Source organism: Jaculus jaculus, chromosome 10 (assembly GCF_020740685.1).
Source record: "Jaculus jaculus isolate mJacJac1 chromosome 10, mJacJac1.mat.Y.cur, whole genome shotgun sequence".
NCBI classification, from domain to species: Eukaryota; Metazoa; Chordata; class Mammalia; order Rodentia; family Dipodidae; genus Jaculus; species Jaculus jaculus.
This window is the reverse complement of record NC_059111.1, coordinates 19028182-19042704: the sequence shown is the minus strand read 5'-3', so window position 1 is coordinate 19042704 and position 14523 is coordinate 19028182. Positions and strand designations below refer to the sequence as shown.

The 14523-nt window shown below is 39.8% G+C and overlaps 1 protein-coding gene across 9 annotated transcripts in view; it reads left to right on the top strand.

Moving 5' to 3' along the window:
* Positions 1 to 14523, top strand: part of Myo9a (myosin IXA) — a 231482-nt gene that overhangs the window by 179673 nt on the left and 37286 nt on the right. For all 9 annotated transcript variants that reach the window (XM_045160720.1, XM_045160723.1, XM_045160724.1 and 6 more), the window contains 5 exons: positions 4038 to 4261; positions 4616 to 4732; positions 6625 to 6813; positions 9258 to 9305; positions 12509 to 12620. In XM_045160720.1, coding sequence (XP_045016655.1) covers positions 4038 to 4261; positions 4616 to 4732; positions 6625 to 6813; positions 9258 to 9305; positions 12509 to 12620 — 690 coding nt within the window. The remainder of the gene's footprint in view (positions 1 to 4037; positions 4262 to 4615; positions 4733 to 6624; positions 6814 to 9257; positions 9306 to 12508; positions 12621 to 14523) is intronic.

Below are 14523 nucleotides of genomic sequence, written 5' to 3'. Positions count from 1 at the left end.
ACTTATCTCAGTGCTTACTAAGTGAAAGGCACTGTACTAGGCATGTTCCCTATATTAACTTAGTAGAACAGGTTTTCTGGGTTGCTGTGATTATTACTCCCAATTTATAAATGAGAACACCAAGACACAGAGAAGTTATTTACTTATACATAGATAGAAATTAGAAAGCTGAAATTTGGGTTTCATTCCAGCCAGTTATGCTTCAGAGTCCACATTTATTTATTTTTTTAAGTTTTTCAAGACAGTGTCTCATACTGTAGTCCATGGTGGCCTTGAATTCATGGCAAGTGCTGGGGTTACAGGTATGAGTCATTATGTCTGGCTCAGAGTCCATATTCTTCACTACTGCTCCGTATGTTGGAGACCTACTGTGTTATTGCTTAGCAGATGCCTAGTACTTCATAATGTAGCTATTCTTTCAGTTTTCAGGACACAACACATTTGAAAGTACCCAGCAGTTATCATTACTCACTCTTTAAGGATTCCAGTAATCCTGGTATTACAAGATAACCCCAAGCCCTTTCTTAAGCATGCCTGAGAGCTTTTAACTACTGTGTAAAATTGGCAGTTATCTTCATTGTGGATAGATTAGAGATGGGTACCTCGTAGTGTATGGGTGAAGTCCTAGCGTTAACTGAAACCGAATGAGGTCCTAGGAACAAAGTTATTACTTTTTCATTCCATATCTTCTTTGTTTTATTTGTTTTAGTTAGCAGATAGCCTTAGGTATCACATTCATTCTGTCTTTTCAAATATAATTTATTTTCGTTGGTCCCCTTTCCCTCTCCTTTCTCTTACTCCCTTCCTCCCCCTCTCCCCCACCCAAGTAACCTCACCTCTTCAGTTTATATGTCTTGTTTGTCCTTTGGCCTTTCTCTCTCCTCCTTCCTAATTGCCTCTTTATACTTGCTCTAAGTTACCATTCTAGCTCTATGGATTTTACCCATGTTCTCCCCCTTTATAAACACACATATAAATATTATAAGCTAGGATCTCTATTTCATAGAGAACATGCAGTTTTGGCCTTTTTAAGCTTTTTTATTTTTTGGTTTTGCTAGGTAGGGTTTCACTCTAGTCCAAGCTGACCTGGAATTCACTATGGAGACTCAGGCTGGCCTCCAACTCACGGTGATCCTCCTACCTCTGTCTCCTGAGTGCTGGGAGTGAAGGTGTATGCCACCATGCCCTGCTCAGTTTTGGTCTAAGTTTGGGTCACTTTGCTTAATACAGTTCTTCCCATTCATTTTTCTGAAAATTTCATTTTTTGTACTGCTAAGTAAAAATCTATTGTGTTTATGTACCAAACCTGTCAGTAGGCATCTAGATTATTCCATTTCTTAGCTATTGGAACTAGAACAGCAATATACACAGATGTATAAGTATCTGTGCAGTAGAGTGTAGAGTCCTTAAGGTATATGCCCAGGAGTAGTATATCTGGATTGTATGGAAGCTCTATTCTAATTTTTTGAGAAACTTCCATACTGATTTCCATAATGGCTGTACTAGTTTGTACTCCCACAGTGGTGAATAGGCTTCCTCTTTCCCCACATCCACTTTTAAGGAAGGTAGAATAGACCTGGTTATAAATAGACAGGGGCTGGGGAGATGGGTTAGACCAGTTAAGAGTGCTTGCTACATAAGCCTGATTCACCCTAAGTGCAGTTCCCCAGCACTAATATAAACAGCTGGGCATGGCCACCCCATCTTGTGGGGAGCAGGACTCTCTGGTTAGCCTGACCAAACTGGCATCTTTGGGTTCAGTGAGAGACTGTCTTAAGGAAAAAAGACAGATGAACAAAAAAGAAGAGGGCTCCTAACATTCTTCTCTAACCTATGCACAGGTGCACACATGTTGTGTGCAAGTGTATACACACATTGCATACACTACACATATGTATGTAAGTTAATAAAGCCTTCTCACATGTAGGATAAAATAATTGTACAAAGAGGAAAGATCATCAAGACTACTGTGAAAGCAAGCAGTGGTCAGCACTTGCAAGAATGGTAGAGATGTAGTTAGACCCCTCATTTCCTATCTTGTGGCTTTGTTCCTATCAGCTGACTGATAGGGGTGAAACCAGTAATAAATTAAATGAGTGCTACAAAATTCTGGTTGAAAAACTTTGAACTCCCTCTATTGCATTACTGAAGTGTTTGGTGTATTTCTTTTTCTGTATCTCTCTCTTTTTCTGTTTGTTTGGCTTTTCGAGGTAGGGTCTCACTCTGGCCCAGGCCTGGGCTGACCTGGAATTCATTATGGAATTCATGGCGATCCTCCTACCTCTGCCTCTTGAGTGCTGGGATTACAGGCGTGCGCCACCACGCCCGGCTCTTTCTTTTCTTCCCTTTTCCCTCCCCCTCCCCCTTTCCTTTTCTCTTTGGCAGGGTGTCACTCTAGCCCAGGCTAATCTGGAATTCACTCTGTGACCCTAGACTGGCCTCAGACTTACAGTGATCCTCCTACCTCTGCCTCTTGAGTGCTGGAATTAAAGGTGTGTGTCACCATGCACAGCCCTCAGTGTTCAGTTTCTTAATGTCTTAACAATAATCATTCTGAAAATTATCATTTTCTATGATTTCTTCACTACTGATTCTAAGAAGGGACTATAAGGGTTGTCAGTATATACATTATAAGCAGACTTCATTGTGTATTTCCTTTATAAAGACACCTTTATAAAAGTTAAGGTTGTGCCTTTTTCTTTACATTTGGTTAAAACTTTATTATGGTAGCCTTTGTTTTCAATGCTAAACAGATCATCTATTTTTAGTAATAGGGTTCATACCAAAAAATATCAATATTAAAGATAGTCGAGCAAAGACAAGCCAAGTGAGTCACCTGATTCCCTACCTGGTTGTCAGCTGTCACTTCCTATTATCATTTAAGTGTTCATAGTTTAGATCATAGTGAAATTGTAATTATCAGACACTACTGGTTTGTTGAACTTATAAGTAGATGTGCTTTTAAACAGCTATAGCAAAGTTTCAACTGGATTAACAGTATTTAATATTCTAGTGTGGCTGTATAGTATTACACCTTTTCTTTGGGACTAAGGTCTTTGGGATCACATCCTATAAGCCATTTTTATTCATTTTTTTTCAATATCAGATTCGTGGGAGGTATGATAATGTGTTTTTTTTTTCCCATGAAAATGGTGACTTTGGGGGCTAGAGAGATGGCTTAGCAGTTAAGGTATTTGCTTGCAAAGCCAAAGGATCCTGGTTCGAATCTCCAGGATCCACGTAAGCCAGATGCACAAGGAGGCACATGCATCTGGAGTTTATTTGCAGTGGCTGGAGGCCCTGAGGTGCAAATTCTCTTCCTCCCTCCCCTCTGCCTCTTTCTCTCTCTCAAATAAATAAAGTAAACATATATTTTTTATAATTTATTTTTAGTCATTTATTAGAGACAGACAAAGAGAAAGAGAGATAGAGAGAGAATGGGTGCACCAAGGCCTCCAGCCACTGCAGATGAACTCCAGACACATGTGTCACCTTGTGCATCTGGCTTACATGGCTCCTGGAGAATTGAACCTGGGTCCTTTGGCTTTGCAGGATAACGCCTTAACTGCTGGCCATTCCTCCAGCCTAAATAAATAAAACATATTTTTTTAAAACATATTTTTTTAAGTGGTGATTTTAAAATACACTTTCTGGTCATTTGTACACTATGGATTTATTTCCTACCTCCTTTATTTGCAAGCATCAGTGCTACTTTGCTTTACCTATATTTGCATATAGTTCCTTCAGTGACTTATTCTAAAGAAACTTGAAAAATATAAATGGTGCTAGGCATGGTGGTGCAAACCTTTAATTCTAGCACTCAGAAAGCAGAGGTAGGAGGATTACCTTGCATTTGAGGCCAGCCTAGAACTACAGAGTGAGTTCTAGGTCAAGCCTGGGCTATAGCAGAACCCTACCTCAAAAAAAAAAAAAATATCAAAAACCAAGACCAAAACCAAAAATGTAAATGGAGAGGATCAGTTTTTTTTTTTTTTTTAACCTAATACACTTTTTTGGTATCCTATTTTGAATTGTAGAGTTAACTCAGTATCACCCAACACCTCCTTTGAGCCCAGAACTGCCTGGTAGTTGCCGGAAGGAGTTCAAAGAAAATAAGGAGCCTTCTCCAAAGGCAAAGCGGAAGCGAGGAGTAAAGATCAGCAGTGTGGCCATGGATTCTGTGCACTGGCAAAATGACTCTGTCCAAATCATAGCAAGTGCCAGTGATTTAAAAAGCATGGATGAATTTCTTCTGAAGAAGGTATGTGTTGCTAAGTTAAGCCTTTGAACAGATTTGGTTATATAGTACTTTTGTATAATAGGACATGCCCTTTTAGAAATATGGTGAAATATTCTTTAGTAACCTAGATGGCAGGTTCAGTATCAAAAAGCTTAAGTGATAGGATGGATGTACATTAGATTGTATAGACAGGATTTAAAGTTTTAAATGTTACAAATACTTGCATTTTATTGTCATTTTCATATATATCTGGGTCCCAAAAATACCCTATGGCTTGTACTTTATAATAGTCAAAGTTGAAGAAACAATACCACCATTGCAATTGCTCTTTTTAATGACTCAATTGTGTACAGTGACTCTTTCTGTGGTCCTTAGATGAATGACCTAGATAACGAGGACAGCAAAAAGATTACGCTAGTGGATGTTGTATTTAAAAAAGCCCTGAAAGAATTTCGGCAGAATATCTTCAGCTTTTATTCATCTGCATTGGCGGTGAGTTAAGACCCTGTTAGGAAGTAATTATAATTCAACATATGAAAAAGTTGATAGAAGCTACTACAGAGGCCAGATTCAACTAGACGCTTCTCCTCTGCTTTTGTTATAGACACACATAAGGAATATACTGTAAAAATTCAGATTGTTTTCTAAATATCCTTGAGTAGTCTGGCAGTCCCTGTCTCAAAAGACCTACAACAGGGCTGGAGAGATGGCTTAGCGGTTAAGCGCTTGCCTGTGAAGCCTAAGGACCCCGGTTCAAGGCTCAGTTCCCCAGGTCCCACGTTAGCCAGATGCACAAAGGGGCGCACGCGTCTGGAGTTCGTTTACAGAGGCTGGAAGCCCTGGTGCGCCCATTCTCCCTTTCTCTCTCTCCCTCTATCTGTCTTTCTGTCTGTGTCTGTCGCTCTCAAATAAATAAATTTTAAAAAAAAGACCTACAACAACAAAAAAGATTAATGGAATTTAATCAGTTTATGACAAATTGCTAGGTTTAAGGATGTTTTTTCTAATCTAACCCAGTTACTTAGCACACTAATCTCTTAATTCCTTCATGTTTATATTTCCTAGAATAGGTACTCATGTGTGTTGGATTCTTTAGTGTACTCAGATTCATATAGGAAAAAGCATAATGAAATAATGCTCAATACTGGTTTTCTGACACTTTATCAAAAAAAAAAAGCTCAACCTTGCTGGGCATGGTGGCACACACCTTTAATCCCAGCACTTGGGAGACAGAGGTAGGAAGATCACTGTGAGTTCAAGGCCACCCTGAGACTCCATAGTGAATTCCAATTCAGCCTGGGCTAGAGTGAGACCCTACCTCGAAAATTCAAAAATAAATAAAATAAAATAAAATGCATCCGCCTTCAGATCTGGAGAGGGAAATAAGTTACAAATCTATACACATTTTAGTCATTTTTTTCTTTCAAGGTAGGGTCTCACTCTGGCTCAGGCTGACCTGGAATTCACTATGGAGTCTCAGGGTGGCCTTGAACTCATGGCGATCCTCCTACCTCTGCCTCCCTAGTGCTGGGATTAAAGGTGTGTGCTACCACGCCCAGCTAGTCAGCTTTATAAATGCTCTCATATGTTTCTGGGTCCCAAAAATACCCTGTGGCTTGTACTTCATAATAGTCAAAGTTGAAGAAACAATTACCACCATTGCATTTGCTCTTTTTAATGACTATTGTAAAGATTCTGGGCCTCATGTAAATAAATTAAAAGGAATTCTATTTAGATTTGTTTGTAAGTAATGTTTGTTTTTTGAACTTAGCACCCTTTTAAAAAGTAAGATAAAAAGATTAACTAATCGTTAGACACAGATCCATGTGTACTAATTCTTTCAGTTTCAGAGTAGAAGTGTTTAAACAAGGTTCCCTTATGGGGAGGTTAGTAATTAGGAGAGATGCAAATAGTCTTTACAGCCAAACAAAATTGTAAAGCAGTTTTCAGGACTTACTCCATTATTACATTGCTTAAACTTTTAGGTCTTTTATTACTTAGCAGGTTTCACTCTTGCATTCCCTACTTTCATAGCATGCACATTATTTATTTATTTATTTATAATTTAATTTATTTATTTGAGAGAGGGAGGGAGGGAGGAAGGGAAGGGAAGGATGGAGGGAGAAAGAATGGGCACACCAGGGCCTCTAGCCACTGCAAACAAACTCCAGATGCTTGTGCCACCTTGTACATCTGGCTTTATGTGGGTACTGGAGAAGTGAACCTGGGTTTACAGGCAAGCACCTTAAAAGCTGAGCCATCTCTCCAGCTCCCATATTGTTTACTATACAGCAAGATCCTAACCTATATTCCCTCACTACAAGTTTAATCAGTCTTTGAAAGAATTTCTTCATAAAACCTAACATTTTTTTTTCTCTTATTAGATGGATGATGGGAAAAGCATACGTTATAAAGACCTGTATGCACTGTTCGAACAGATTCTGGAAAAGACCATGAGGCTTGAACAGCGTGACTGGAGTGAATCTCCAGTGAGAGTCTGGGTCAACACTTTTAAGGTGTTTTTAGATGAATACATGAATGAATTCAAAACTTTGGATAACACTGCCACAAAGGTAAATAAGATATATTTTGATTTCAAAAACTATTCAATTATGAATTCTTTTTAAGAATCTATTTGGGCCAGATGTAGTGGCTCACTTGTATAATCCAGTATTTTGGGAGGCTGAGGTGGGAGGATGGCTATGAGTTCAAGGCCAGCTTGGACTACAGAGTGAGTTCCAACCTGGACTGGAGTGAGACCCTACCTCAAAAAACAAACCAAGAATCTATTCGGGACACTTCTGTTAAAAAAATTAGCACATATTATTTATTTTAAAATAATGGCTTTGCTATGATTCTTTTCTTATGTCCTATGTATTTATTTTTTATTTTTTATTTGAGAGAGAATAGGCATGACAGGACCTCCAGCTACTGAAACAAACTGGCTTATGTGGGTACTGTGGAATCGAACCTAGGTCCTTTCTATGACATCATGTATATGAGGAAAACATGACAGAGAATGTGTCAGTTAGCATTACTTCAGACACTCCAAGCTCCTTTCTGTCTTGTAAATTTGCCATATATTTTCTAAACTTCAGTGAACACATCCTTCATGATAAAAACGTGTTGGGGCTGGGGAGATGGCTAAGCAGTTAAGAGTACTTGCTATACAAGCATGAAGGCCTGCGGGGGGGGGGGGGGTTGCTGATTTACCCTAGTTCCATTCTTTTTGTTTGTTTGTTTTGTTTTGTTTTGTTTTGTTTTTTGAGGTGGGGTCTCCCTCTAGCCCAGGCTGACCTGTAATTCACTATATAGTCTCAGGCTGGCCTCAAACTCACAGTGTTCCTCCTACCTCTGCCTCTCAAGTGCTGGAATTAAAGGCGTGCACCACCATGCCTGGCTTTCAGCTCCATTCTTTAGCTGGGTGTGACCATGCACATCGGTACCTCCAGTCATGCATGGGGTCTAGTTAGGAAATTCCCTGGGGCTTGCTTACAAGGACAAGGGAGATGGCAAAAATGGCAGCTCCAGGTTGAGTGAGAGACTCCATGTCCAAAAAAAAAAAAAAAAAGTGAAGAGAATACCTGACTGTTCTCTGGCCTCCAGGCACCAGTGCACAGAGCATGCACATCTGCACACACATCACATACTCATACACACACACCAAAATACAAAGCAGGACTGGAGAGACGACTTAGTGGTATACGAAGCCTAAAGACCCATGTTTGACTCTCCAGATCCCACATAAGCCAGACTCACAAAGGTGAGGTAAGTGCAAGGTGGAACATGCCCACTAGGTGGCGCAAGTGTCTGGACTCCAATTTCATTGGCTGAGGCCTTTGGTGTACTAATTCTCCCCCTCCCAAAATTAAAAATTAAAAAAAAAAAGTACACACACACACACACACACACACACACACACACTTTTTTTTTTTTTTTAAAGACAAAGCCCTCAAGATTATATGATGATACTCTCACCCTTTTTTTTTTCTTTTTTTGAGGTAGGGGCTCAATCTAGCCCAGGCTGACTTGCTGCCTCCTGAGTGTTGGGATCAAAGTCATGCACCACCACATCTGGCTACCCCCAGTTTTAATAAAGACAACACAGAGGTTTAAAAAGAGAACTAAAGCTAGGTGTGGTGGCGCACGCCTTTAATCCCAGCACTTGGGAAGCAGAGGTAGGAAGATTACTGTGATTTGGAGGCCACCCTGAGACTACATAGTGAATTCCAGGTCAGCCTGAGCTAGAGTGAGACCCTACCTCGGAAAACAGAAAAAAAAAAACAAAAACCCTAAAATATTCTATTCTTTTGATTTTGTGTGTGTGTGTATGTTCTTTTGCATGAGGAGGCCAGAGGCTACCTTGGGTGTTGTTTTTCAGACATTATTTATCCCTTTTGTTGAGAGTCACTCACTGGGCTGTAACTCACCAAGTAGGGTAGGCTAGCAAGACAGTGAACTGCAGGGATATGCTGGTCTCCACCTCCCTAGTGCTGGGATTACAAGTGCATGCCCCCATGCCTAGCCTTTTCTCTTTTCTTTCTTAATTTTTTTTTTTTTTTCATGCAGAGAGAGGGAGAGGAGAAAGAGGATGGGCATGTTAGGGTCTCCTGCCACTGCAAACAAATTCCAGATACATGCATCACTTTGAGAATATGGCTTAATATGGGTACTGGAGAACTCAGGCCATTAGGCTTTTCAAACAGGTGCCTTTAACCACTAAGCCACTTCTCCAGCCCTCTTTTTCTTTTTTACATGTGTTATTGGGTTGGAACTTAGATCTTCATGCTTACCTGGCAAGCACTTCACTGACTGAACTACCTCCCCAGCCCCATTTGATTTTATTAATACTACATTTTACCAAATCAATATTTTCTCAAATTTGCCTTAGCACATACTACACAGTTTCTCTTGAAGACTGAAGAGCTGTTAATTTGTTAAATAGTTCAAAATTTATAACAAAGAAAGTAATTTAGTATTTTATATCTGTTTCTGTATTTCTCCCCACCTTCTGCAGGTGCCAAAAGCAGAAAGGAAAAAAAGAAGGAAAAAAGAAACAGATCTGGTAAGTTACAGTCTTTTCATGTTATTAAAAAAAAACAAAAAATCCCAGTGACTTAGAGTATATCTTACAGTATTTCTGTGGACATGTTTAAGTGATAGGTTTATTACATATGTAGGGATTACTCACCTGTCTAAAAATTTATAATGACAGGTAACCTGCACATTCAGTCAGTAGACTTAATTTTCAATTGTGGCTTCCTAAAATTGCAGAAAACTTGAAATATTTTCTCATAATGTTACAAATATCTTTCTTTTGTTCACTGTTGCTGTAGTTTTGCTGTTTGTGAACATCTCATGGTTTTTGCATTGGGCTTCTTAGCATAACATTTTTGAGGTTCATCCAGTCCATGTTATACCAGTATCTATTTTTACTGCTCAACAGAATTGCATGATATTGTCAATTTTTTTGGCGGGGCCTGTGCTTGTTGTGAAAAGATGTTAAACATCTTTTCATATGTCTGTTGATCACATGAAATTCTTTGATGTTATATCTATTCAGTAATTTTTTCATTTTTCAATTGGAGTGCCTTATTGGGCTATAACACTTCCTTAAATGGTATGAGTAGAAGTCCTTTATCAGATATATGATTTAGAAATATTTTCTTTGATTTACCATTTTTTAAGTTGTGTCTTTGAAGGTTAGACTTGAACTTTAATGAAGTCCAGAATACTAATAGTAGTGTCACAGAGCGTAGGAGCTCACTGGTGTGGCTTTTATTTCGTTTTCATATTCACCTTTGAAGTATCATTTGTATAGTGACATTGTCTTACAGAACTATTAAAATATTCCTCAGTTTTGTCGTTCCATATCTATATGAAGCTGGATTTTCTTAATATATTTCAAACTAAACTGCATTCTGCAATAGATTGGAAGACAAAAGTGTATCAGAGAATCCAGTTGTCCTATGTTAAATCAAGCATTAAGATTTGCCGAGATCCACAGCTCAGGGTCTAATGCGGAAGAGGTGGTAGAAAGAATGTAAGAGCCAAAGGAACTCTTACAACGCGCTCTTCCAGACACAAAATGGTCTGGATATCCATGACCTCACAGTGCCCGAGACTACCTATACAAGACCATCATAAGAGGAGGAAAAGACCATGACATCAAAATAAAAGAGACTGATTGAGAGGGGGAGGGGATATGATGGAGAATGGAATCTCAAAGAGGAAAGTGGGGGGTGGGAGGGTATTACCATGGGATATTTTTTATAATCATGGAAAATGTTAATAAAAATTGAGGAAAAAAAAAAAGATTTACTGAGAGCTGCGCATAGTGGCTCACACCTTTAATCCTAGCATTCAGGAGGCAGAGGTAGGAGGATTGCTTGTGAGTTCAAGGCAACCCTGAGAATACATAGTGAATTTCAGGTCAGCCTGGGCTAGAGCAAGACCCTACCAAAAACTAAAAATACAAAGAAGATGATTTACTGAAGTGCAGACTATAATATTCCTTTTGTTACTAATGTTACTGCTTTAAAGAATAGAATTGTCAGCCAGACATGGTGGCACACACCTTTAATCCCAGCACTCAGGAGGCAGAGGTAGGAGGATAGCTGTGAGTTTGAGGCCACCCTGAAACTACATAGTGAATTCCAGGTCAGCCTGAGCTAGAGTGAGACCCTATCTTGAAAAACCAAACGGAAAAAAGAGAGAGCGAGAGAGAGAGATACACCTCCCCAAAAGTAAAGAAAATGCACATTTTTGTTAAAAGATTATAATCAAGCCAAGTGGATCTAAACATTACAAAAGATAGATAAGAAGCAAGAAGTTGCAGGGCGTGGTGGCACATGCCTTCAATCCCAGCACTTGGGAGGCAGAGGTAGAAGGAACACTGTGAGTTCGAGGCCACCCTGACAGTACATAGTAAAGTCCAGGTCAGCCTGAGCTAAAGTGAGACCCTACCTTGGGAAGGAAAAAAAACAAACAAGTTGAAGCAGTCTTCCAGCAAAAAAAATCAAGATGAAATGGATACAGTGCTCAATGCTACCAACCTTAAGAGGGAAACAAACACAAGTGCTCCCCAAAGTGAAGGAGCACCACACAACTCAGCCAGCATTATCCTGATTGATAAGAACACCAGATTAGGCCACGACACACAAAGGAAGCTGTGGACCAGTATTCTTGATGAACATAAGCACCAAAATTCTGAATAAAATATCTGCAAACAGAATTCAAGTACATCTTCAAAAGATGATGACCAAGTTTCATTCATTCCAAAGACACAAGGCTGGCTCTACATAGACAAATCAACAAATGAAATGCAGCACATAAATTGACTGTAGGACAGAAATCACATGATTATCCCTGTAGATGCAGAGAAAAACCTTCGACAAAGTTCAACATGCCTTCATCAAAAACCATGAAGAAACTAGGAATAGAAGGAACATACCTCAATATAATAACAGATATATATGACAGTCTTATAGCCAACATTATACTAAATGAGAAGGAAACTGAAATCATTTTCTCTAAATATCATGAACAAAAAATGTACCCACTTTCCTCTCATTCCATATATTGCCCGCTATCTTAGCTAGAGCAATAAGAAAAAAAAGCAATTAAAAGAATACAGATAGGAGAGAAGTAAAGTTATCTCTATTTGCAGATGTCATGATTGTCTACTTAAAAGACTCCACCAGAGCCAGGTGTGGTGACACACACCTTTCATCCCAGCACTCAGGAAGCAGAGGTAGGAGGATTGCCATGAGTTTGAGGCCACTCTGGGGACACAGAATAAATTTCAGGTCAGCCTGGGCTAGAGTGAGACTTCTGCCTTGAAAAACCAAAAATAAAAAAATTAAAATAAAGACAAAGACTACACCAGAATACTCCTAGATACAAAATTTCAGCCAAGTATTAGGTTACAAAATGATCATATAAAAATAGTAGCTTTTGGGGACCAGAGAGATGGTTTAGTGGTTAAGGTTCTTGCCTATAAAGCCCAATGACCCAGGTTTTATTCTCCAGTACCCACATAAAGTCAGATACAGTGGTGCTTGTATCTGGAGTTCATGTGTGCTGGCTGGAGGCCCTGGCAAGCCCATTGTCATTCATTCATATTCATTCATTCTCTCTCTCTTCTTACAGATAAGTGAAAAAAAATTTTTTTTAATCTTCAAAAATAGTAGCTTTTCTATATACTGATAACAACCTTGCTATGACTTTACTGGATTTAACATAAAAAGCTGAACTTTTTTCATTCAGGTAGAAGAACACAATGGCCACATCTTTAAAGCCACCCAATATAGCATTCCTACATACTGTGAATACTGTTCTTCCTTGATATGGATAATGGACCGAGCTTCTGTTTGCAAATGTAAGTATTAGGGACCTGTGAGCAGTTTTGTTGAACCCTAATCTTTCTATTTCTTGAGTTTTCCTGAGCTGTCTTTAACACCAAAGAGTGATGTCCATTGCCTGATTTTTCTCTTTGCCTACTCTCTCTAATATATACCTTTAGGAACAATAAAGAAAGCCTTTACCATATTTTAAAAATATATTTTATTTATTTACTTATTTATTTGATAGAAAGAGGGAGGGAGGGAGAGAGAGAGAATGAGAATGGGTGCACCAGGGCCTCCAGCTACTGCAAATGAACTCCAGATGCATGCACCTGCTGCTGGCTAATGTAGGTCCTAGAGAGTCGAACTGGGATCCTTTGGCTTTGCAGGCAAATGCCTTAACCACTAAGCCATCTCTCCAGCCCAACCTTTACTATGTTTTAGCATACTGTCCAATTTAACTTTTTTTCCAGTAAGCATCTTTTTTGTATAAAAAAAAGTTGGGCTGGAGAGATGGCTTAGCAGTTAAGCGCTTGCCTGTGAAGCCTAAAGAACCCTGGTTCGAGGCTCGATTCACCAGGACCCATGTTAGCCAGATGCATAAGGTGGTGCACGCGTCTAGAGTTTATTTGCAGTGGCTGGAAGTCCTGGCGCGCCCATTCTCTATCTGTCTCTTTCTCTCCCTCTCTCTCTGTCACTTTCAAATAAAGAAATAAAAATGACAAAAAATATTTTAAAAAAAAGTTTGTGTGTGTGTGCACACAACAGCACAAGTGTGGATGTCAGAGGACAACTTTTTTTTCCCCCAAGGTAAGGTCTCACTCTAGCCCAGGCTGACCTGGAATCCACTGTGCAGTCTCAGGGTGACCTCAAACTCATAGTGATCCTACACTACCTCTGCCTCCTGAGTGCGGGGATTAAAGGTGTGCGCCACCACGCCCAACAGAGGACAACTTTTGAGTCAATCCTCGCCTTCCACTTCACTTTGACACACAAGTCTCACCTTGTTATTGCTCCATTGGTGAGCTTCCAGGAAATTCTCCTGTCTCTTGTTTTCCTTCTTGCCATAAGCACCCTGGCATGGAAGCCCACTATAGGTTCCAACTTTTATGTGAGTTCTGTTGATACAAACTCAAGCCCTCATGCTTGCACGGCAGACACTTTACCCAGTGAGTCATCTCCCAACCTTTCAGTTAAACTTTCGGTTTTTGGCTTTCTGAGGTAGGGTCTCACTCTAGTCCTGGCTGACCTGGAATTCACTATGTAGTGGCAGGCTAGCCTCAGCCTCACAGTGATCTCCTGCCTCCTAAGTGCTTAAAGGTATGTACCACCACACCAGCCAGGAAATGTGGGTGTGTATAGGGGAGTTAAGTACAGCAGGACAAGTAGTCTTGAAATGACAGTGACCAGACATATTAGCAGGTCTTCAGATCCTTCTTAGATGTTAACAATACAAAGTGTGTGTGTGTGAGAGAGAAAGAGTGAGTATGTGAGGGGGAGATGTCCAATCTAATAAAAAATTATCCATCAAAACAAAATTGTGGGCTCAGAAGATGGCTCAGTAGATAAAGCACTTGCCCCTCAAGCCTGAGTATCCAAGTTCAATCCTCAGATTCCATGGAAAAAGCTAGAAGCTGTGGCAGGCTTTTATAACCCCATCATTCTGACAGCAAGATGGGAAATAAAAACAAATTTCTGGAGGCCTTGAAGCTCTCAGCAAGTGCTTCAAAAAGAACAAAAGAGGGCTGGAGAGCTCACTTAGTGGTTAAGGTGCTTGCCTGAAAAGACTAAGGACCCAGATTCAACTCCCCAGCACTCACATAACCCAGATGCAGAAGGTGGCACATGCATCTGGAGTTTGTTTGCAATAACTGGAAGCCCTGGCGTGCCCATTCTCTCTTATCTGCCTCTTCCTCCCCTACCCATTTTCAGTAAACA